Below are 25,684 nucleotides of genomic sequence, written 5' to 3'. Positions count from 1 at the left end.
TTTGACAGAAAGTATTCAGCAACACTATCAACATGTTCTGCCTCACTTTTGTGTTTTCTTCTTTATGTCTTAAACTCAGTGCATCTTTTCCCCACTGTCCTCATTCCTTGGCTTCTTTTCTGTCACCCAACTTCTATTTTACCTTATCGTGCTCCTAAATTTTCCAATCTATTTACTATTTTTCTATTATGCAATCTCTGTACATCAACATGCATTTTTACCGTGGTTATCCCATTATGATTTTGTTTCCCCAAACTGGTAATCTTGTCTTGAGACTTGTTGCTTTAGCTGTCATCTCTTTTGACACAGTTTGGCATTGGTCCTCCTTTGATCTCTTATCTGCTTATCATCCCCATCAATCTCATCTTTGTAGAGAGGTTTTTGCATTTTTTTCTTCCTCCAAAATTACAAACACAAATTATTTTTTGTATCTTTTAATGCATTTCTAGCCTATCAGAGCCTGTTTTCCCCAAGAGATCTGAATCTGGAATTACTCAAAAATATTTGCCATCCAAATCAACAAATATTTAGATAACATGGTCCACTGCTTCTCTAAATACTCAAACCTTGTGAACAATAAGATTTCCTTTTTACAGTTATGACTCTATGAAAGAAAAGACACATTTTGCCTCCAATGTATCCACTGATTTTGTTAGATAGTTTTAGTTTGGTTCCATGTGAAAAAAGTCAAATTGACTGCTCCGAGCAGCCACTACTGCAGCTTTTGAATAAACTGAAAATGACCATGACAAGACAGATACTTCAGTTGCTCACTGGATAGAGCAAAACTAAATGAAACCATCCTTTCACCAGCAAGAAAGCCAGAAAGACATGATGTCAGGTTGAATGAGGACAAACAACAATGCAGACTGACTTAGATAATGTTATTATCGAAGTTCAAATTCAAATTTTAAACAGGCTTTCTTGGCGTGAAACAGTAATGCCAAAGCACATTGTACAAGGCGGTTTAAACAGGGAGAGCACACCTTTTTAAAAATGCAAAAATGATAGTTATTATTATTAAATGTTAATTATTATAAGTACATTATACGGTTATTATCTAAGTGAAGAACAGCTGTGGATAATCTTCAATTCAGTTTGAAATTATATCTTTCTCCAGTTAAATCATGTCTGCCTTTGCCAGATAACAATGAACAAAGCAAAAATTGTGGGTTGACTTTTCAAGGCTGCTGTATCCTGACTTCACGCCTCATATTAACAACAATAGAAGCCTGTCTTTCCATTGGTGTGGGTGGAGAGACATTATATTCTTCAACTACACCACGTCTGTCCATGATTACACGGCTTTGACTGCAAATACCACAGATTTCCATTGTTCTTCCTGCTTTCCAAGACAAATAGCACTTGAGAGAAAGGTTGTTTTTTTTTAAATGACTTAGCTACAAGTATGAATCTCGTATTTCTTTTCTTCTCCTTTCGTTAGCAGTCCTTTCCCTCCTCCTCCTTCTTCTCCAGAACATGTACTCATCATCCAATTTCCCTCTCCTCCCCTGCCTGTCTGTCTGTCTCCCTTCATTCCTCCCCTTCCTTCTCTGCGTATTTAACTACCATGGCAACAGGTGATGTGGTGGCTCTCACAGGACCATGGCTCGTTGAGTATAACAGTGCAAAGCATGTGTGTGCACAGACCCCCCACACACACACACACACACACACAATCCCACCTTTAATGGGTGAAATCATCCAAAAGTATAGCAAACAAGCCTGTGCAATGAGCAACACAGAGGGAGTGTGAAAGTGAGAGTGAAGAAACTTAGAGGCACAGGAGAGAGGGTCAAATGAAACGATAGAGATGTAGATAGGGAGCCAAGAGTGTGACAATGGAGCTAAATCAGAGATAGCACCCACACATGTCCTCACACTTTCCAAGGCGCCTGTGCATATCCATCTGCTAACCACTTACATATACGCTCTGTTACATTCAGATTAAAACCTGCTATTTCTGGTATTTGAGGAATCAGGAATTAGTATTGCAAACTGATGGTTTTGAAGAAACCATTACATTTGAAACTATAAAATATAATACTTTATCAACACATTCTTTTAAAAATAAAGGTTCATATTTAATTTGAAAAACACCTTGGACAAATTCATTCATACGATGAAACTTCCTGGTGAATGCACTTTCTCTGAGTGCAACTAAACCACACATCTAAGTTACTAATGACAAAAATCAAGACAGCATCACAGTCACAGAGTGAGTTGGATGCTCAGGTTGGGCAATGTTGGGAGGACTTGATAGGAAATGGATGTATACAAGCAGCAGAAATGCACCACATGTGGAACAGCCCAGTAACCTGTGAACATATTCTTCTATTTTACCAAACTATGGACAAATCTTTAAAAACGTGCACATAAACAAAAATGAAATTACTAGCAGGCAATACAGGGTGACAGGTATTGTCAGAGACAGCAATATAAGTAAAATTATGTTCTACAATTAAAACGAAACATGTCTGCAATGCAGTACGACTACTCTCTGCGGTACTGATGTGAATGGTTTAAAACCCCATGTGAGTGTATGCATTTACAAGTGAGCTATTTTGGGAGAGAGTTGCATGCGTCTTGATAAGTGCACAATTAGTAGCACCAGAGCTCTTTATGCTGACACTGGTCCTGCCCTGCAGTATGCTGAAAATGTTAGAGCTGCCTCGTGTTCAGTGGCTTTGCGTGAGAAGGGGATCAATGATGTGTGTTTGTGTGTACGTTGGTGTTAAGTTGGGCTTAACAGTGAGGGTTAAACATCTCTCACCAGACATACACACACAGACACAGTTCCCAGGCTGGGTAATGGGTTCAGATTAAGACTATAAGTCATGGATAACCTATATTTGTGTGTTTTATTAGAGCTCAATACCACAGGGCTCCCACCAATACAACACACAGTCAATACTATACATTGCGCAGATATACAGTATGTTACGTTAGACTTCATACCAACATCTGGAAGAACTGGAGGGAGTGAAAAACAGATGGACCACATCAATATAATCAAAAGCAGGGAGAAAGAAAGACCTCTACTGTCATCGATACATTACTGATAGCAGGATGGGGTGGAGGTTGGATGAAACAGAATTACAATGGCTGAATAGGTGCATAAATGGGCAGTTAATGCAGAACAAAGTGCTCAACAAACTATATGTTATACTTTACTGTGGATATCATTAGTTGATTTGGTTATTAGAATAAGCAATTTACATAAAATAACATAGTAACAATAATTAAAGCAATACATCTGGAAGACAGCATTTGTTGCAAAAACACTCCCGCGCTATCTTTGTGTTTTCATCATGCAGAAAAGTACCGGACAGTACTTACTGCATTCTCAGGACCTGCTCTTGCTTCCAAATGTTCGGACAGAAATTGGGAAAAGGGCTTTTGGGTATTCTGCACCTTTAGCCTAGAATTTGTTGCAAAATGACTTGAAAATCAAGGAGATGGTTTTGCTAAATGTCTAAAATGAAGGAGTTAGAAGTCTACTCTGCTTCCAGAGGACCAGCCACTCTCAGTGACCACAGCAGATATGAGAAAACTCCTCCTAACAGTGAATATAAACAAGGCTACAGGCCCAGACATTACAGCACGTGTACTAAAAACTTGTGCTGATAAGCTTGTTATGTTATAACTGACATTTTTAACATCTCACTCTCACAAGAGACTGTTCCTTCCAGCCTCAAGTGAGCCGTCATTGTTCCTGTACCCAAAAAGTCTGCTGTGTCTAGTCTTAATGACTACTGCCCTGTGGCTCTTACCCCCATCCTGATGAAGTGTTTTGAGAAACTGGTTCTCCAGCACATTAGAGACAACATCCCTGCCAGCCTGGACCCTCACCAGTATGCTTTCAGAACCAACAGATCCACAGAGGACGCCATATCTACTGCTCCTCACTCACTTGGAGAATAAGAACAGCTACATCAGGATGCTGTTTGTTGACTTCAGCTCAACATTCATCACAATCTCTCCCATGAAGCTGATTGGAAAACTTAACACTCTGGGCTTCAGTACAACACTCTGCAGCTGGATACTGGACTTCCTGCAGACCCCAGAGAGTTAGGATTGGCAGTCTCACCTCCTCTTCATTAGTGCTCAACACAGGATCCCCGCGGGGCTGTGTGCTCAGCCCCCTCCTGTTCACACTGTGCACCCATGACTGCACTCCCAGACATCAGGAAAACTCTCGGACGACACCACCATTACTGGTCTTATTACAAACAATGATGAGAGTTTATACCAGGAGGAATCAACAAACCTTGCAGAGCGGTGCAGAGAACAACCTACTGCTCAACGTCAGTAAAACCAAGGAGCTGATTGTTGAGTTTACAAAGACGGAGACAAAGACACACACCCCTGTCTACATCAGTGGAGCTGAGGTGGAGCAGGTGAACAGCTGTAGGTTCCTTGGAGTTACCATCACTGAGAATGTATCTTGGTCATCACACATCACCACCCAGGTTAAAAAAGCACAGAAAAAGCTCTACTTTCTACAGAAACTTACAAAGGCTAAATTTTAGAGCAAGATCCCTATTAACTTCTCCAGAGGAGCAATAGAAAGCATACTGACTGGAAACATCACAAACTGGCATGGTTCATGCACGGCCCAGGACAGGAAGGCTCTAACAGTGGGTGATTAAAACTACCCGTCACTGGTTCCCATCTGCAGAGCATCAGTGACCTCAGTAAAGTAAGGTGTCTGCACAGAGCCTAAAGGACACTTAAAGACAGCAGCCACCCCAGCCAGTCTGTTCACCCTGCTGCCATCTGAGAAAAGATACAGAAGTATCCGCTGCCAAAACACCAGACTACAGAGCAGCTTCTTACCCCAGGCTGTGAGACTCATAAACTCCTCCTTCGACGCCAAAAGATGTAGCAGGATTCAGGATCACCTTTAAATTTAATTTCTTCTTAAACGTAGTTTAAGAAAAATGACAATAAGTTTACTTTGTAACTTTTAGAAGCAGATTCTATATAATGTCATTGTCCTTAGTCTGCCTGGTTGTACAAATGTCCCCCGGAGAATTCCCTTTTGACTGAGTTCTCTTTTAATGCTTAATTTAGTGCTTGTGAATTGTATTTTGTCTCCCTTTGTGTCTCTGCCTGCAATTTTGTGTTTTTTTTTACTGCTGACTGTCTTGGCCAGGTCTCCCTTGAAAAAGAGATTCTTAATCTCAATGGGACCAACCTGGTTAAACAAAGGTTAAATAAAAATACAGCTTTCATGTCCATATTAGGGATGGGCGTGAGTTTGGACAGTTTTCAGTATCCTTTCAGCTAATGATTGCTTTTTCACCTCTTTTTTCTGCTTTGCAAAAGAAAACATATACGTTTTACTAAGAGGGATGTTCTTGGGTTGGGGAATTCAAGCAGCATACACCACTGCTTCAAATGTTTGTGGAAACCTGTGGTATTATAATTTCAGTGGGCTAAAGAACAGTATTTGAGCAATGCAAAATCTCTCCAATTGTTCTTAAAATCTCTCTTTGCTTGGCATTGTAAGAGTGGATAAGCAGCAGTGGCAGCTATGCTGATGGGAACTTTCTGCCAAAAACAAGCACCAGGCAGTGCCTCTGTTCTGTGTATAAATAAATGATTGCTTCATTTGGGCCAGCAGCTTCAATAGATTCTTTCGGAATAAGCAGGATAATCAAGAGTTCGACTGAAACAAACGGGAACTTTTAAACTGAATGAGGACCTGTCTGTCTCTGCCGGAGTGAATAGGGTAATCAGCCTCTTCACATGCACCAAACACACACACAAACACATACATGTAAACCACAGCGCAAACACAACCGAGCCATCGCACGCTCACAAAAACACACTTCTACAAAACCTCATTCTCTCTTTCGTATTCACACACCCACAAAGAAAAAAACACAACAGACCACGCTTAAGGACAATGAGCCTTGAACTCTGCAAATTTGGCACACACTAACTCTCTCTGTTGTGGGGACCTGGTGGCCCCAGGGTGGCCCTACTTGAACAGAGCAGTTTTATTTTGAAGGACAGGACCTCATACTGAGAGAAACACAAACACCGGAGACAGTAGGGTCTAAAGACTTTACACGACCTGTCACTCTGTCAGTATTTCTCTGGGCTTAGTCTCTGACATTCAGTTTCTGTTCAACTGCCCCTTTTTATTCTTTGTCACTTACTCCCTCCTGTCGTTCTTGTGACTCCTGCAGATTATTCTTCCTACTTCTGCATCTCATAAATACTAGCAAAGTCTTCTCTTTTTAATCAAAGTTCAAATTAATAACATTATTCTCTCAATATAATAAACTTAACAAATGAGCTCAAATCTTCCCATAAAGAAAAACAAGCACTTAAAATAGGTATTTTGATGCCTCGGCTGGCAAGTTTATTTCTAATTGTAAATTAAAAAAAAATAAATCTACTTCCATCAACCCTTCTGTCTGGAGTAGGTGGAGTTATAAAACAAGGGTGGTCTTGTGGGATAAGAAAAGCCCTTAAGAGCCTTTCACAGTGATTAAGTGTGTAACTGCCTGCCTGTCAGTTCATCATATGCCACTGCATTGTAGTTTTTTTAACTTTGACTCGGAGCCCACAACAGGTCACATGACTGCAGTAATGTGCCTTAATTATACCATAACCAAATATAAGGAGAAAAAAACACTGTTATATTCATGTATTATTTTAAGAGGCCTACATGACCGTGGGCAAACCACCTTGTGTTTCAGTGTCAAACTCCCTGAAATCTAATGACACCTGATGCTGTTGTTAGACCTTTTTAAAAAGGAGTTTAGAATTTTTTTTCCTCACCCAAAACTATTAGTGAAAATTACTAGAAAAACTGCTTCTAACTTTTCATAATCTTGACAGGGTATCATATTGTTCCAATGAACCATATTAGCATCACATTACTGTCAGATGGCTACTTGTGCACGTAACCAGAGCCCTGCTGAATTAAGGCAGAATGCCTGACTGTGTTTGCATGCACTTACTCAGGTTAGTGCCAGCTTTATTATAACTTGATTACTTAGATGCATGTAAAGAACAACCTCTGACGCATTACTCGAAGTAAGAGAAACACAGTGAATATAGCTCTCTGTCGGTTAAGACTTGTGTCTTGGCCATGTTTAAATTCTTGGCCTGAGCTTTTGTGACAGGAGGGTGATAGAAGTACAGAAAACATAATAACATGCTTGTTAATTAAAAGGTAACACTAACATTAAATAAGTATATATTTACTGGTTTCTGTAGCTGAACAGACAAACACTACGAAAAAATCGGTGCTACCTGTTATCATAGAGCCTATCTCTCACTGTGCTGTCTGTCTGAACGCTGCAATAAATAAAGACAGAAAAAAAACTCATGGGCTGCAGCGTGTATCATTAACAATCTCAAATGTCAGCATTACTTTAAATAACAAAATTGGAAACATTAGGAGAGAAATGTGCTTTCTCATAAGCTGCATGCGAAGGTGTGATTTATAGTAATCAGGTTATAGCAGTGCATGCAAATGAACTAATACATTTCTCACCAAAACTTGATTTCACTCTTGCAGTGGGCCTGTAAACACAGTGACTGACAGCTGTAGATTCGTTCATTCAGGGCTAGGTTTGCTGTCTATTTGCTCTATAAACAGTGTGCTCTATTGTAGCCCAAATGAGCCTTTCTCAAACTGACCGTTAGACCAGGGGCTCTCTAATCTCTTTCACTCCAGGATCCAAATGACAAAAGATTGTGCTGGAATTGTCCGAGCAAACTGAATAAGGTATATTGTCAGCACAGAATACCCTTTTTCTGTGCTTTTTTTAAACGACTGCAAACCACGGTCTCGTTAATTACCACAGTGTTTAATCAACAGCTCTCTGACAACCTTTTAAGCTATTTTTTTTAATGGGGTATTACCATTTTTAAGAATTTTAAGAGAAAATGTTTCCAGGGTTCACAGGCATTTTCATGGATAAAATGTCATAACTTTTCCATGATTTATCAAGGACCCACAATAGAATTGTATATTTTGTTATCCTACTTTGCTCTGCGTTTTTCAAGCATATCAGATTTAAACTCTATTTAAACATAATTTCAGCTCATTGGCATACATGGAGGGAAAGATCGAACGCGGGGAGAAATTGAAGAAATATATATAATGGTAAACAAAACGTTGTCTTACATCAATGCATATTACAGCTATGACATGGCAGTAACTTCAGAAAATAAGTTTGCCGTTTTCCATAACAATTGTATTACAAAAAAAAACAAAATTACATCACTTTTCCAAAGTTTTGAATGATTTTTAAACTCCATGATATTTCAGGCCTGGGAAATCTGATTGTGAAATTCCATGAATTTTCCAGGTTACCCATGACTGTGTGAACCCTGTATTTAAGTAAAGGGGAATGATTTTAAACAATAAAAAATAAGAAATGTGTGGATCTGACAGATTTGCAAGAACACAAAACCAAGTCATTCTCAGATTCCATTATTTTTGCCATATATATGTGAATTACTGCATGAAATGAATTAATCCTCCTTCAGTCAGGAAAATAGTTTGGATATAGCAGATTGTTAGTGGCTGAGAACACCCTGTATCTCACCTCAATTACACCAAAATAAAACTCCAGTGCAGAAAAGTCACATATCTACTCATTAACTCAAGGGGAAACTCCCTGGCCAAGCAGACATCTGGGCCCCAGAGGCCTCAGGGACAGCAAGTCTAGCATGATGCATGCCTTTTTATTTATATATTTAACAAAGAACAATAATGGGCATGCTGATCTGTTCTTTGTAAACAGCCTTGAGATTTATTTGAAAGCACAGTGCATCAATTGAAAAACCCCCTCTTTTCTGCCTTTGTAACTGTAACAGAGTCTCTATACACTGTCATTTTTTAAATTAAATTGCATCACTAACCAATTATACATTAAGAGGCATCTTCAACGTGAAATGACATACAGTGTGTTAGGAAGCATCTGCCATATGCTATTCTAATATAAACTTTGAATATGTCTTTTTAGGGGGCAAAATGCTCTGGAAAATCATCTTCATTTTTTAAAAGAACTCAGCATTAGGTTCAAGGCATGCAGGCAGTTCCTGTCTCTTAGTGCAGAAACACAATCCCAATGATGTCATATGTCTAAATCTCTGTGTCTAATGTGCAGAAAGCTAAAAAAAAAAAAATGTCACAACCTACAGCACATCCTCTGGGAACCATAACATGCAGTGGCAGATGGACAGTATGGGGCATATTCCTACGTGACATGCAAGCACAAAAGCATGCAAGCAGACTTGCACACTAGCACCCGCATGCACATGAACACACACTTATACTGCCAAAGAAATCATTTCACCCGTCATACAACCTCCTATTTTAATTTCATCTCCCTCCTCTTCCACTTTCCCCTCTCATGTTTCAGTCTCACTCACCCTCTTCCCTCAGGTTTAATTGACTATTGTGGCAGATGGGGAAGCGGTTGGTCTGTGGGAGTCAATGTCTTCATTGTAGGACTGAGAGCGAGATTAGCAGCTAGTTAGCAGTAGTGAGAGAAGACAGCTGGCACTATAAACCTCCCCTGTCACTCAAACACACATTCGCACACACACACACACACACACACAAAGTACTAGTGTACAATTAACCCTTAGCTCAGCTCAGCAATTACACACACAAAAAACACTGCTCTGTACCTTGAGCATGTCACTCAAATAAGGCCTAGTATGTTAATCGTGCACACACTTGGGGATAATCCATTTTTGGCTTAGCTTGACATTTAAAAGGAAGATGGCGAAAAGGCACTATTTGCAAAGTCAGCTAAAACTGAGGACTCACTGGGGAGGCACATCTTACTTTTCTAAATAAAGTGGAGTTTAAAAGCGGCTTTATATCCAGGGCTTGTTTATGTCTCAAACCATGATTTGAAAACAACTAAAAACAATAATGACGTAACATGATAGCTCACTAGCATCTGAAAGAAAGCCAAGAAACGAAGCTTTGTCACTGAGGCAGAGCAAACATTCATCATGTGATATGACCCAAAAAGTGACTACAACAGCTGCTGACAATGGCTCCAGTTTCATTAAGGCATCTGAAATATGTCACACTGATTTAACAGCAGTTGTTTATTTCACATTTTTTACAAGTAAAACTCCCAAACACACACACACACACACACACACACACACACACACACAAGCACAAGCTTTAATATTGGCATGCTAATCATATGTGTCTGCAGAATTCATCAAAATATTCTTGAAATTGCATTATGCTCAAGTACAATATCCAATTTGCAAGAGCTGCAATTTTTTGATACAGGTGAACATGAAAATGAAATGCAAAAATTACCGTTCCCACTCATATCTCAATATCTGTCAAAAAATCCCAATATGATTTTTTTTTGCATATAGTGCAATACTAATCCTTACTGACACACCAATCCAGCGGTCAGCCATTGGTCAATGTTGGGCTGTTGGTGAGCGTCTGTCACCCTAGTATTGATGGTGTGGCCCTCGATTCAGCCAGATTTAGCATTTTGATTAGTCAGCAGAGCTCATCAATGAGTGAAATCACTCTGATTGACAGTATAACTCAGTGAACAGGGGGGAATAAGAAGTAAGGAGGGCAGACAAACAAATGTTGAAAAGGCATTGTCAGGTACAATTATGTTTTGAGCCAGTGAACTCTTTAGCAGCAATGGTTCATAATTGTTTGTGTTTTTGTTTGCTAAATATCATTTGTTCTTTCAATATTGGGTTGAAAATGGATTATTATAAATGTTATATTTCATGTATCATTGCCTGGGTAGTGCCCCTTTTCAAGCCCCTGGAGGGTTTTTGACAATCCTCCTTCACAGTATCTCATATTTTGCATTGTGCAATCTTGTACTTACATGTTGAAATACAGAAATAAGAAAAAAGTTGGTAATCTGCTCACCAGCTGACTTGCATCTTGAATCCGTCTTTTCTGTCTTACCATTTCCCATTTTAAATGACAAAACAAAATTATAGCAGCTTGCTGGTATGGAGTTATTTCTTGTCACGCAGGCGCAGAATGTATGTGCTAGTTGGCGACTGGCTGTACTCTTTGTTAAGGTACAACTTTAAAACCAAGACACAGGTGACACTAGTTCTTTGATGTCAGATTGGTGTGTCAGGGCCTTCAGGCTGAATTTGCTGACAAAGAACATCCAGATGTTAGTCCAGCTGGACCATAACTCATATTTTGCAGGAGTACAATTGATACTGTTATAATAAAAGGCACAACAATTTCATCAGCCCAGTCGCAGTTTTCTGGAAAAGAAAAAACTGCCAGAGCAGTAAGATATATGGACACATGGGAATCAGCAAAATTACTCTGCCATCCATCTGAAATCACTTAAGTTACACATTTTCTGTGAATCGGATTTTAGTGCAACATGCCAACTTAAAATAATTTCCTATTGACAATACCTGTCATATGTATATTCAAAATGTATATTGGCTTTCTGTCGAAAGAAAACAAAAGTCAGGCATACCTTGGTTAGGGCTCTACAGTGCAAGAAATTCACGAGCCATTGCGCCTAAAATTGATAGGTTCGAACTAGAAAATAATTTGGGAGCACAATGTGCGAGTAACAGAAACACCTTTTTTAAACTTGTGGGCTTTTCATTGAAAATGACAGATACAGAAAGTGGCGACACTACCTTCAGCCACAGTAACATTATCACACAGTCACGGATGGTAGCGAGTATGCAGCAACATCCCGGTTCAACCCCAGCCTTGGAACTACTGTTGTCAAAAAAATAAATAAATAAATCGAAAATCTAATTCTATTCACTTAAGTAATGGGCGGAAAAAAAGTGGAATCCACACAAAAGGTACCCTTGTTTTAAAACTATTATTTAAAGTAGAGTTACAGCTTCAATTGCACAGTCTCATACCTTCACATAAGCCCATGCACATACATTACATGCACAGATCTGTCAACATGCACACAAGTTGTCATTATGCAGCCACTGTCCCATGAGAGATATTATTGAATTTCCTCCAGGGTTCCCACCAGGACTACCATGACTGGTCAAAGCAGACCAGAGCAGGAAACCTAACAAGGCTCATGTTGCTACTCCACCATCTTCAGAAAGCTGTCTCTTCCATGACAGGAGGGACTGAGGGTGTCAGTTACTTGGCTCCCTCTTCATCTGGGTCAAATCAAGTTCAACAACAGATGCTTTTTACAATCCCTGACACAGCGTGTTTTGACATGACACTGGGGAATCGACTTGATTTGAACATTTGCATGGTCTTTAATGTGCCGAGTGAATCCTGAGACTCAATGACTGTCATCGCCCATTCAAAACACACACAAAGCAAATTCAAAATGCACGGCTGTCAATCGGAAATAAAGCTGTTTTTCTTAAATCCTCTACGGGAACAAAGGAGCGCCAGACAGCAGTGATCCTGACAGTCTCCTGAACTGCATATTTTGACATGAGAAAATGTTAGGAATCCCTTTCTGTGATTAAATATTTAGAGAGTCTTTTGGCTTGATCTTTTGGCTGACATTCATCTGGTTTTGACATGGGAAAATATTAACTCAACATTCACCAAAAATAAAAATCCCTCAAGATTAAACACACAGCATTGCTAAGCCAACATTAGCCTTGTCCAAATTCATCTGCTTTTCAACAGGGGTAATATAATATGCCAACTATGAACAGCTGGAGGCGGATTTAATTCAACTCACTGTATTTGCTATCCTTCCCTGTTCTTCAAAGTGTAAACCACAGTTTATACATATTAGCCAAAAGGACGGTTGAAACTATGCCAATCGGCATGTATAGTGGGCGTGACAGACATCTGAAAAGATGAAGACACATAAAATGTGACAGTCTGGAAATTAAAACATCCCAACCTGACTTTCCCACTAAAACAGGATGGGCCTTGTCTGCAAAAATGAAGTTTATTGTTTGTTTGGAATATATTATCTTTTATCATTTGGAAATTACCAGGTAGTCCAAACACGTTCAATTCGCAAACATAGTGCTATACACAGCCTTTGTTACTAATAAATACCGGCTGCAAACAGGTAATTACAGTCACTGAGCAACACCTTGCTCTGCGCTCTATCTCCCTCTCTGGAGAGCAACAAAAGAGTAGGAAAGAGAGGTAACATGATATAGATGGATGGTGTGTGTCTAGTACTGCACTCAGATAGTGTGTAACACAGCACCCTTTCCCCCTTATTGCTCAAAACTAATGTCCTTAAAAACAAACTACCTGAAAGTATCACTCACATAACCACCTAATTCCTCTCTGATGTAAATTTTCTCCTGCTACTGCCATTAGATTGCCGCTTGCGTCTGCCAGCTACTGATCACATACATGAAAGGTCACGAGTGCCTGAGTGAGCACATACACAGTCGTACTTGGAGCGGTGACATGTAGCGTGAGGCTGGAGCTGTAACATGAGGAGCGTCGAGAGACTATCACCTAATCTCAACTGTTTTGTTGCTCCTGTTAACTCTTTGATATTCCACGCCTGTGTGAAGGCCGCTCCACTCCAAGTGTTGCTCCATGTATCCAATTTGTCGACTATGGCCTACAGATAATGCATTTCGGGGCAATGTTTTATCAAAGCTACCTGTTTCTCTCAGTGTAGAACAGGGCTTCTTCAATGTTTCTGTGCAAACCATCTCTGTACGCAAAAACATTAAGGTGATTTGGTTATGTTTTATGTTTGCAGAAGACGTAAAAAATCTCAGTATATTAGCTAACTATGGTTATTAAAAAAAAGCTCAAATGGGGTGCCCAGTAGCTCAGCTGGTAGAGTGGTCGCCCCATGAACAGAGGCTGTGTCATTGCCGCAGCAGCTGCAGGTCTGATTTACACCTTGACCCTATGCAGCACATCATCCCCTCTTTCTCCCCCTTTTGTTGCTGAAGCTGTCCCATAAAATAAAGGCAAAACGCCCAAAAAAATCCTATCTAAAAAAAAAAGCTCACACTACATGACTGCCAAGTATATAAGATCACACATTTTCCTCAGGTGAATGAATTTAGGTTAGAATATTGAGTGTACAACGTCTTTTGCTGTGATATAAATCATGTATAAACCCTCATAGCCTTTTGCACTGCATGTGAAGTCTTTTTGCCCTTAAAACTGTTTCTTAATTTTAGGCTGACAAATGTACACCTGCCCAAGGACTACAGATGAAGAAGTATCCCCCTGGCTAATTCTGACATATTTACAGTGATGTTTATTAACATTAGGGATGCTCGATAATATTGATACGTCATGAGAATTGGCAGATATTGGCTTTAAAATGAAATATCAGAATTGGCCATCATGCTGATTATCTGCAGATACCACAAACTTATATTTCTTTTAATGACAAAGTGAGCATGCGCAAAACATCAGCCCTAAGTTGAGGTATTGTTCATATTTTGTTCATCCCAATTAATATGAACTGTCCCTAAAAAAAATTTCTTTTTTTTAAATAAAAAATAAATTAAAAAGCATGCATCCCCAACTGACATGCACAAATTAACTTACCTCCATGGCTAGTGCAGCCGTTTGCTGGTCGTAGTGATTCAGTAGATTGGGCATGAAGGTGGTGTTGTAAGGCAGATCCTGGCACATTCTCAGTCTGATGGGCTCACAGCTGAACTCGCTGTGGCTCTCTATGGACTCCATATGAATGGACAGGGCAGGAGTAAACAGGGAGATGAGGAGGAGGAAGACGGGGATGAGGTGGAACGAAAAACCCACAGGAACTTGTCTGTAGTACAATGCAGTGGTTTTTGAAAACCAGTCTTTCATACATCCTCTTCCAACAGGTGCATGCATCTTAATGTTGGACATCTCTCCACAGGGACTTATACTGATGACTTTCATCACGCAGACACCCACTAGATAGCCCTGAAGACATGCAGGAAGTGTTTTTAAAGCGTCTTAACATTAGAAGGGACTGAGTCCATTTTTACTGTCAGTAGTGGAGGCAGAAGTAAGAAATCCACAAGGCGGGTCCACTCTGAGCTGCACATGTGATGGAGTCCCAATTCATCTGCGGGCCATGAATGAAGCTGCTCTTTGTGTCAGTCTAAACGTCCACCAGCCATTGTAGTATCTGCTTTTCTTGCAATGCCTCACAAAAAAAAACCATTATACGGTTTCTCTCCAATCCCTAGTAATCCCCTGGTCAAAGTAAGATCCCCCTTGTTCCATCCTGAAAAATGAAAGCATGTAGCCAAGATAATAGATCCACCATCAGACGTCTGCTGGAGGGCTCCTCCTTGCTGCTGTATTCTTCCACTCTGTTTTTGTCACCTCTCACTCCATTTCCAGCGATGTTTCAAAGACACATTTGATGATGAGTCCACAACCTGTCATTATCCTCCAACTGATTTCCCAGAATCTTCTGGAAAACACAGATCCTGTATTTTACATCTAGTTCCCACACTGGAGAGGATCCATGGAGCAGGTCCTGCAGGTTTAAACACACAAAGAAGAAAGGTCTGATGGTCAAACAAGCAGAGTGGGCTTGCAAAGTTGTGCTGTATCTATAGTATTGTCTCTGATCAGCCACACCCTTGTCTCTATACAAGTCAGGATTAAAATATCTGATTAAATCTGCAGCAGCCCATTAGGGACAGACTGAGACTCTTCAATGTCAAATAATCTTCGTCGGCAGGGTCATACATAGTTCATGCTGCAGTAAAAAAAAACATGTCGAAAGCAAACCACGGTGACCAGTGCCAGTTTCAAGCTGTTGATGTGAACGTTACACCTGCGGATGATCAGACACTCCCCCACTCTCATGTTTGTGTGAGGTTGGCCGGGCAACAGTAGCGTCCCCCTGCGAGGTTTCACACTGTCACTCGGTGTCTTTATGGTTATCCAACATTACAAGGTAAACTTAGAAATAATAATAATAATAATAATAACAATAATAATAATAATAATAATAATAATAATAATAAGCTTGGTCAATGTGATATTGGACGCGCAGAGCAAATATGGGTGTCCTTTAAAAAAATGTTTAAATGTACACCTAATTGCTCTTAAGCGACGCACGAGCTAACTTGCGTGAAATCCAAACAACGCTGACAGCTAGCTAGCGTTTACACTGAATTGATCAGTTGCACTGAACACCGTTTTAACGTACGGTAAACGTTACAGGACGCAGCCTTTTACGTTAGCACTCTGTTGAAGAAACCCTGGCTAGTTTTACATAGCAGAAACCTTTACGTATGTGGGCTTCAGTGGGGCATCTTGAGGCAAGAATCACACACGCTGACACGCACGCGGGAGCATATCAATCTTGTGAGCTGTGTGTGTGTGTGTCACCGCAGCGTCCTCAGCCCAGCGGCGCGCTATTTGTGCACGACTCCGTTAAAGCAACTGCAGTCTCTCTCCGACAAGAATCAATCAAATAAATCACATAGTTTCTGTGTAAGGATACGATTAGAAATGTTTTACCTTGCGTGGAGAATAGCGAGTGGTTCGGGCACTCCTCCTTGGCTCCACCGGCTCCTCTCACTGCAGCACTCCGCTGCTCCTCTGTTTGCAGCTGGTCGCCTGCAGCGTGCAGTGAACACACATCGTGCCCGCGGATTCATCGTGACCGCGCAACAGGGCAAAATTGGCCCCACTGGACGTTGCATGCTGCTGTGGCCACTGAAACTTAAAAACACAATTCTTTACAAAACACCTTTTTATTCTTAATAAAACGTATAACTAGATCTCTCCTTTTTATATTAAATGTAAGAGGAAACGGAGGCATACATTCACAATTTTTGGGAATGAGCCAAGATCTCAAAATTCTGGAGCAATATTGCACAGGAATTAAGCAAATTGTTTTCACTGAAAATAATCAAAGATCCAGGCCTCTTAATGCTGAGCTTGCCATCTAAAACACCGTCTCTGAGTAAATTTGGCTTCAGACTATAAAACAAACTTCTACCCCTGGATAGATGTATCGTAAAACAGTGGATAAGTGACATGCATCCCTCAGTCACGCAGTGGCACCGTGAAACTTCCTACGTCTTACCTTTATAAAGATTAATGGCACGAATGAAGGGGGAGAACCTGGTCACCTTTCATGATGTATCTTGCCTTTTTCAATATACATGGTGGGCTCTGGCCTTCACCTTCATAATGTCATTCAAAATTAACAAGTAGCGACTGAAAAAAGACAAAAAATAACCTAAAAGATACACATAACAACCACAAAAGGATGCATAACAAGAGGAAACACAAAAACACAACAAAATCAATGTGCCTTGCCCCTATGCCCCCGCTTTATATATCTGTTACCAGGAGCCCGCACACTCATAATCCACCCATGGTGCCTGGGAATTTAAAGGCTACCGAGATACCAGGGATTCAGCATCATTCTCAAGGTCATATGATGGCCATTTTGGGATTAAATGGGATTCAACCTGGGACCCCATTAAAGACATGACCGTATCTGTGGCATTAGACAGACTCCCTCCCTCAGGGGCTCGGTGCAACAAGGGACAGCAGTCTTCCTGTGGCAACAATGGGAACCAAAATATAAAGTAGAAAGGCAAAACTAAAATCACAAAAATATCTAAAGGTAACATTATCAAAAATCTTTATTAAAAATCATACATTAAATGCATACTGCTATGAACCCATAAAGCAAATAATGACATGTACAGCACATCCAAATTTGTACAGTTTTAAAAGAATAGGCAATAGATGTTACAAGATACACCACACATATATTAGAGGTTACAGCTAGCCTGAATCGGAGAAAATATGAGTAATGACACTGGATTTGTTTTTATCGAGCTGTCCTGCTCAAGTTATTTCAAGTGCTTAAATTCTTGTTTGGAAACAGCAGTGCAAACACCAGAAGTTTTGGACTATCCATTTTGCCAAACATTTGCTTGATAAGTGCATTCTAAGTCTGCCTTGAATTTACATTTTCAATTTGTATAAAATGTAGGGTTTAAAGTCAGTCAGTTTCAAGAAATCAATGCAAGCCGACTTTGTCACTGACAATCCAAGTCATCAAAATTAATGTAATTTGCTGGATGGTCAATTATTGAAATAAAAAAAATGAATTGTGGTACATTCCTAAATGGACTGCTCTTTGCAAAAACCTCAGATATGGGAGATCCATTACTTCACAGGAAACATTTTCTGCAAGAACCACTTGATAATGAAGTCAGACATTTCAGAAAAGCCATAATTTCTGAAAATGCCAACACATCACTGCAGTATAACACACGCCTTTGCTTGAATTCAGATCATTTGTTTGGACACCACAATAAGCTTGTGTCTATACTCTCACCTCATATTCATCTCATGATTTCAAATATGAGTTTACTGAGTGACATCAACGCCATCCTGACTGAAATGGCCAAACAGATGTGTTGTGATTGTATCAGTCAGCACTAAGTCAATATTTATCCCTTGAAGCCTGAGGATTAGCATTGCGTGCTATGATTCCGTTCCACACAATTGAGCACGGCATTAGATTAACCGTTTCAACGCTGATCTGATCTTCTCTGACGTTGAGTTGTGGGGGGTCACTGCCAGCTGAGGCGGCTGCCCCACATACTGGTTTAACCTCTTAACATGACCCCACTTGACATCACCCACAGTACAGTGGACATGCACAAATGCACTAAATCTAAATATAGCTATGCTGCAATCCAGATTACTTCTAATTCAGGGAATGTTTCCTAAAACATCCTTTTAATACCACGGTGACACTTTTAGCAATCTGAAGTTTAAGTGATGACCTGCTGTAACTCTGGATCCACCCAAAAAAATAATTAAAATTTGCCATTTCAGTTTCCTCATTCTCTTGTCATCTTGCCACTGCATATGTCTTACTAGAAACAAAACCAAAAAATATATATGTAAAACATTAAACATAATTTTTGAGGATATCACAGGGGAGTTTATATACCTTACATAATAAAATTTATTCAATTATAGCACAATGCTGACAAATAAAATGCAGTAAGTGGAAATTTTTTTAAATAAAAATGCACACAATGTAAAAAAAATAAAAAAAACAAAACAAAAACAAAAACATAAATGGTGGTCTGGTCAATGGTTTACCTGCACAATTAAGCCACAGTAGTAATTCTAATGAACATGTCAGCGCTTGTCCAGTTCAATTTGAAGCCAATTACTCAATCTGCACACTACTAAAGATAATTTGATATTTTATAGCAAAGACATTACACAGTTGCAGTGAGCATTAAACATCATTATTTGCGGGCATTAAATCTGTGTTTTAGAAACTGTCCAAAAAGGTAAAATATAAAAAACATTTGAGAACAATAAAATATGTTTTGCTGAAAGCAAGAGTTCATAAAAACAAAAATGTACCTTAATAAATGATCAAAGAAAGTTTCACTAGATATAAAAACCTATTTCCTTCATAAACATTGGTTTACTAAAAGACGTGACATAGCTGGTATATTTGAACCTAAACAGTCATGCATGGATACTGATAATACTACATTTACACCTCTATTCAGCTTCCACACACATATATGCACACATAGTCCTATTATGTGCACAGGAGGATCAGCACTTTGCAATACACCTACTGAAAGAAACATTTGGTGAGTTATTTTGCTGAGTCACTGTAAATTAATTTCCCATTTATGGGTTTCATAATTGTACAGATGACCCGACATTAAAACTACAGTTAGTAACTTTTAAAAAATATAATCTTTAGTCATGTTTGTTGAAACTGTAACTACATACTCACAGTATCATATATGACACATAGAGTTATGAAGGAGAATTATGTCCCCTCTCCTTCTCCTATTCCCACCAATGGCATTTGCTAGAGTAGACTGTGGCTCACTGAAAACAACCAGTCAGAGCTGAGAAGTCTTGAGAGCAGCTGCCAATCACATCTTCATATTGCGAACTGCATGAAACTTTGTGAAACTGTCAAACTAGGCAGCACTGATCAAATATGAATCAAGATTCTGTTACTGCATTGCCCAATTCTCGCCTCAGTGGTTTTCAGAAGCATATTAGTGTACAGTTGAGCTGTAAAATGAGAAGGTTTGTGACCTGGCCCCCATGTTGGATACAGCGGAGCCAAAAAAAAAAACAACAAAAAACACCACCCTCTGGCCGGGTCACAAACTCTCATGTTCCAGCTATCTTTATTCATATTTGATCGGCGCCGTCGAGTTTGACAGTTTGACCACAGTTCACGTGTAGTGATTGACATGATTGACAGCTCAGTTAGAGACTCGTTTCCTTCATTGATGTGTGGTAATGTCAATTTACCAGTTTTTTGCCATGTTTTTTCAAAGATCATCTGTCATGCTTCAGTAAATATGACAAAAAGTTATACAAGTTTATAAACATTACCAATCACAGCTTTAACCCAACTGTATTCAGCTCACAGCTTCACTAAATAAACTGTTTGGTTTATCAATGAAAACAAATAGAGCCGTTTGGTAATTTATCTGTGAATCAGGGTATGTGGCTGTATGATACAGCAAAGCATGGTCCAGCTTCTTAAAACTGATTTCATATATTAACACTCACCTATCTGACTGTAGGGCAAAATCTACTGGTCTCAGGTGCAGCAATGCCATTTGGGATTTTGCTTATCTACAAGGAGTGCTGTCCTTCCTGTTCTCTGCTCTGTTAGGCATCAGGGTTCAAGCGCTGTCCAATCAGGCGTTGGCTGTGGGGAGCGCCCTCAGCTTCCTCCTCCAACTGGGAAAATCAAAAATATAGTTTTTCCTTTTACTTGTAGTGCTATTTCTCAATCTTGATTGTTTTGGTGTGAGTTGCAGAGTGTTGGAGATATCGGCCATACAGATGTTTGCCTTCTCTCCAGTATAATGGAACTAGATGGCATTCGACTTGTCATGCTCAAAGCGCCAAAATAATACACATGGAAAACTCAACAGCAATGTCTCTTTCTAGAAATCACAACTCCGTTACTCAATATAATTTGCAGACCTCGCTGTGAGCAGCCAACTGTATCACCGTGGAGGCGTGCATCTACTCACGAGTGGCAAACTTGTGCTCGTGGCAGCTCGAGATGAGAGCGTTAATGCCATCCTTCTTGTCTGAGCTGTAATGTTAGCTAGCTCGGTGTTGCTAGGTGAGCAAGCAGTAGATGCACGCTTCCTTCTGTACCATGAGCAACAGGGTTTAAATGGTCTTTTGATAACATGAACAGAGAATGACAAACTGTCTGTCTGAGTCAGACAAAGATTCAGACAGACACACCCCTCAACCAAGACCACCCCCACCACCACCACAAAGACACACACACCTGCTCTTTGATGTAGCTGTTACAACAGGGTGCCAGGCCTCTTAGAGCCAAACCAACGATGAAGCACCAGACAGACAGACCAGCCTCAACTGCTGAAAACAAAGCACAAGGGATCCACATCGCCAGGGTGGTATCCTGAGAGACAGGGGATGACGGAAACAAGGAGCAAAAATGCAAAATTAAGTACCACTATGAGGTCGAACATTTCTCCTGTGACACTTTTACAGATTTTTTTGCCTCAAAGGTTGGTGCTTGAATAGTCAGACAGAGGGCAACCTGTAGAGAAACTGAGGTAAAAGTGCAGGAGGATGGAGTGACGTGGAAATGTTGTCGGAAAGTACAGACTCACATAGATTCGTGTTGTATCAAACGGGCATCTGGCACTGACAGGTGACCGAGCATTGATGGGCACCTCTGTGTCATTGCATCCGGTCATCAAACCCTCACCATTATGAGCAATAGTGATACTGATGGCAAAGAGGAGCCCAGTGCAGCATGCTGCTGAAAGCAGGGCGTTCAGAAATGATGCAATGAGAAGTCCTATTTGCTGGAGACACAGAGACAACATTACATGAAATATGAATGAATAATATGAATAATAATAAACATGAATAATTATTGAGTAGACACACAATGAATGACTACAGTGATTATATCAGTAGCTGAAAACAAATTAAAATCTCACCAGTTTTAAAACATGAAGGTTCCTTGACACAACAATGGCAATAATCCCAGTGGCAATGCTCTGCAAGATTCAAATAACAAGATGATTGTTTCAGCTTTGGAGCGGCGTTTATTAAATTATGAGCCATAAATAGTGGCTGGCCCCAAGGATGTGGGGCTGCATTTTTTTATTTGGGTGCCAAGCTAAGAAGACTTTAGACACAAAGGAAGAAATGAAGATGCGTTCCAAATCCCATCATTTTTTTAAAAATTTAAATAGGTGCAGCAGCTGCCCTTACAAAATATGTACTGTTGTATGCAGTATGCACACAATTGAGACATACTACTTAATAACACCACGCCCTGAACTTTGACCCTCTTGCTCATGTATCCGTTACCATGGAGATCAAACAAAACGCGCCAGAAACATAGGTTTACTCCATAAGCCCTGCTGTTGCTACTTTGCAAGTTTAACTTTTAAGTTATGGATGCATACATCATGGATTATGACATTCTAAATTAATTAAATCATCCTAAATATACATTTCTCCATTATTTTATTTTTTTTCATGTTTTGTTTTGTGGTAATCTCTATGTTTATTTTGTTCACTTAAACAAGTTATATTCCTATAATTACCTTTTGACCATTCATCAGTCACTTTTCTGTGCTGTCATTGTGGCCTCTTTCAGCCGTCAATATGCTGTTAATCAGCGGTCATCTGTTTGCAGCTCAGTCGATGTGACATATCTGCCGCTGTGCAGAGGATTGTAGGTCAGAATAGCCAGAAAAGCATTATGGCTTACACAGTGCAAAATCCAACCAGGTGGAGTAGAACATCCTGGTATTTTTGGCACACTGCATTTGGCATACTCAGTCTTTTTTTTTTTGCCATACTATATAGTATGGTAGTATGTATGCTGGAAAACACAGTGAGGCTTACTAATAACAGGATGTAAGAGAGCACCAATGGAAAGCAGTGTTTGTAAGATATATTTTGTAATTAATCTTTATGTTCTGACTATATTACTTGTTAAACTTGTAACATCCTATATAAAGTACATGGTAAGGAGTCCATTTCAAAGACATCTGACATTAACACCATCTCATCATCAGATGCTGCCAGTTTATCTGACACCTTAATGTAATGAAGCCTGCCCTGGAGCAACTAGTAACTGGCTTGAAAAACCAGCTTCTGTAATAGGCAAGTTCAGTCCTGGTTGCTGAGAAAAACACACTTTGAAGCCAACAGTGCAAATCGTTTTTGCTGTTTACTGCAGGTCAATACGTGTTACTCTGATTCACAGACTACAGAATAACACAGTGATCAATTCAACAACAAAGCTCATCAAATCCATGATAGACAGTTCAGATCAGGATTGCTTTGCTTTTTAAAGTTAGAAAATCCTTAAGCCTCTTGGTGCACGCTGCATGTCTGACACTGAAATAAAGGATGAATGTTTGGATTCTTGACTCACCAGCAGGCCAGAGGTGACAGAGATGATGTTGGCAACAGTGTATTGAGTGGTGATGTGCTGACTGGGTGTGGAAATGTGGCGGAGGACATTGCCATGGACAATAGCTCCAAGGATGAAGTTGATATGGCCAACCAGGATTAGAGTCAATCCCTTTTTCATCAGCCTCCTCGGCCCTTTGTCCTTATCTGGATAGCAAATACAAAAAAAAATACAAAAAAATACTTAAATATTATTTTTAGATACAGCTTATAAAAATAATATCTGGAACATTACTTGAGTTATAGTTTGAAACTGATTGGTTAAATGATTTATAATTCTGTGTTACCTTACCTCACCTCGTTCTGGATTAACACCCAACCGATATTGGCTTTTTCAGGGCCAAATTACATGAGCACCAAATCAATCATAATCACTGGACAATATTGTTGAATGCAGATTGAAAAAATAAGCAACTGAATTGTGACTTGTATGAGAAAAGGAACTCAAATCTTAGGCTATATGCCCACAAACATTTAACATTACAACAAATTAATCTGGTGTCATCATACGCATGGCTGCTGATCATTAACCCTTTGAAAACTGCATCAATATCAGTTTTCTTGTGTTGCATTCAGATGCTTTTCATAAGTTTGACATCTGAGCAAATTGGTTTGACTTCTTTTGAAAACATGTAATAAGGGCAATGAACATTTGGCAAAAAATGTCCTGCAAATTGCAAAAGAATACAACAAAAATTACAAAAAAAATGCCTAGAAAGCTAATTATAATAATTATATATTTATCAAATAATTATTATTTTTGCCCATGTCATTTCCTTGTTTGTTTGTTGTTGTTTTTTAATCTATTGAACCTTTTTGAACTAACTTCATGCTAATTTTTGAGGTTATTTCTCATAAGGTTGCTCAGTGGCTTTTTCTTTTGCTCTTGTACGAAATCAGGACAATTTGCCCCGATTTCAAAGGGTTAAAATATCAAGGATATAAAAAGATCAAGTTTCTAATAAATGCATTTATCAACAGTAGGTCGTTTAACCTAGAACACATATTCTTCTACCACTGACTGCTTAGGAATGGATACACATTTGCATAGAAAGGCAGCACTCAGTGAGAGTGTGAGTGAGTGAGTGAGTGAGTGTGTGTGTGTGTGTGTACAGAGTCACAAAGATGTGAGGAAGCAGTAAAAAAAAACGTTTAAATTACTGACCTCGTCTCTCGTCAGTCTCTTTGAACGTTTGAAGCTCGTTTCCTCTAAGCATAAGCCAGAGTAATGACTGCTGTACACGCACTAACACGTCGCAGAGGCCTGTGCTAACTTTTATAAATGAAACCGGATCATTTTGCCTGCAGGCCTGCGGTAAATTACACCCGAGGAGGGAAAACAAGCGTCGGACACGCACGCTGAATGACGTTACTTTTACCGAAAGCAAGGCGGTTTTCAAGTTAAAAATGGCATTAGAGAGTTACTCACCAAAAGTGCACATCCCTCTGCTGGGCTAAACGTTTACCTTCAAATAAATGAATGACAGTTATTTCCGAGCAACTGTTCGACAACACAAAAGCAGAAACTCCAAGGTCCTTGTGTCCACTTCCTGTATGACGTCAGAACACTCACCTGTGAGTTACCTGTGGCTGTCCTCTGGACGCTGAGGGGCGCAGCGGTCATTTCAGATTTATTATGAGCATAGGGCTGCAAGTAACTGTTATTTTCATTGTTGAAAAGGCTCAATTTTGGCATTTCTCCCCTATATTCTAAGAAAAGGATTGTACCTAATAAATGTTTTCTGTCTTACAATCAGTGTACTCCTTCTCGTCAAAGCTGTGTATTTGTCTTTTTAAGGGAAATGACATATGTACAAATACATAACATATTAAAACAGGATGCAGAACTCAAAATGTTAACTGTACCAGTATAATTCTTTGCATATCAGATCATTAATAATATTAAAAGTAAAATAAGAAACCAAAGTATATCATATATCATATATATATATCAAATACTGTATATCAGTATGCAGTTATATTAAATACTTCAACAGCATAACTAAATTCCTGAAATTCAGTTATGGCTTTGGGTTTTGGTGTGCCAAAAAAAAAAAATCTCTGCATCTGAGATTCTGAAAATGGCACTTTCTGCCATTTTTGTTGAAAAGATCGCTTTAGCAATGAATCGGTTATCAAAAGACTTGATTACTTCTCTTTCAATCCAATCAATTAGTTGACTTATCATTGCACATCTACAGGCATCTTTGTTGTATAATTCTCTCAACATGCAAAAATAAATAA

At 39.5% G+C, this 25,684-nt stretch overlaps 2 protein-coding genes across 3 annotated transcripts in view; both read right to left on the bottom strand.

Moving 5' to 3' along the window:
• The window catches only part of LOC121957973 (frizzled-3-like), a 72,942-nt gene extending 58,005 nt beyond the window's left edge, over positions 1 to 14,937 (bottom strand). The window contains 2 exon segments of the mRNA XM_042506845.2: positions 14,513 to 14,863; positions 14,865 to 14,937. Of these exon segments, the coding sequence (XP_042362779.2) occupies positions 14,513 to 14,863; positions 14,865 to 14,918 (405 nt within the window). The 5' untranslated portion in view covers positions 14,919 to 14,937.
• Positions 14,938 to 17,559: 2,622 nt separating this feature from the next.
• krtcap3 (keratinocyte associated protein 3) lies at positions 17,560 to 25,621 on the bottom strand. Of its 2 annotated transcripts, none has more exons than XM_042507128.2 (6): positions 24,870 to 25,621; positions 23,403 to 23,587; positions 21,949 to 22,008; positions 21,613 to 21,810; positions 21,264 to 21,398; positions 17,560 to 20,695 (listed from the first exon to the last, which is right to left on the bottom strand). In XM_042507128.2, the coding sequence occupies exons 1-6, from the start codon at positions 24,880 to 24,882 to the stop codon at positions 20,624 to 20,626; spliced, it is 663 nt and encodes a 220-aa protein (XP_042363062.2). In that variant the 5' UTR covers positions 24,883 to 25,621; the 3' UTR covers positions 17,560 to 20,623. The 2 variants fall into 2 exon arrangements, with proteins under 2 accessions (XP_042363062.2, XP_042362991.2); XM_042507057.2 differs by lacking the exon at positions 24,870 to 25,621 and adding an exon at positions 24,606 to 24,845.
• Positions 25,622 to 25,684: the final 63 nt, after the last annotated feature.

Source organism: Plectropomus leopardus, chromosome 1 (assembly GCF_026936395.1).
Source record: "Plectropomus leopardus strain MGB_pleo_1.0 chromosome 1, ASM2693639v1, whole genome shotgun sequence".
Classification (NCBI taxonomy): Eukaryota; Metazoa; Chordata; class Actinopteri; order Perciformes; family Serranidae; genus Plectropomus; species Plectropomus leopardus.
This window is presented reverse-complemented; position numbering and strand designations above follow the sequence as displayed.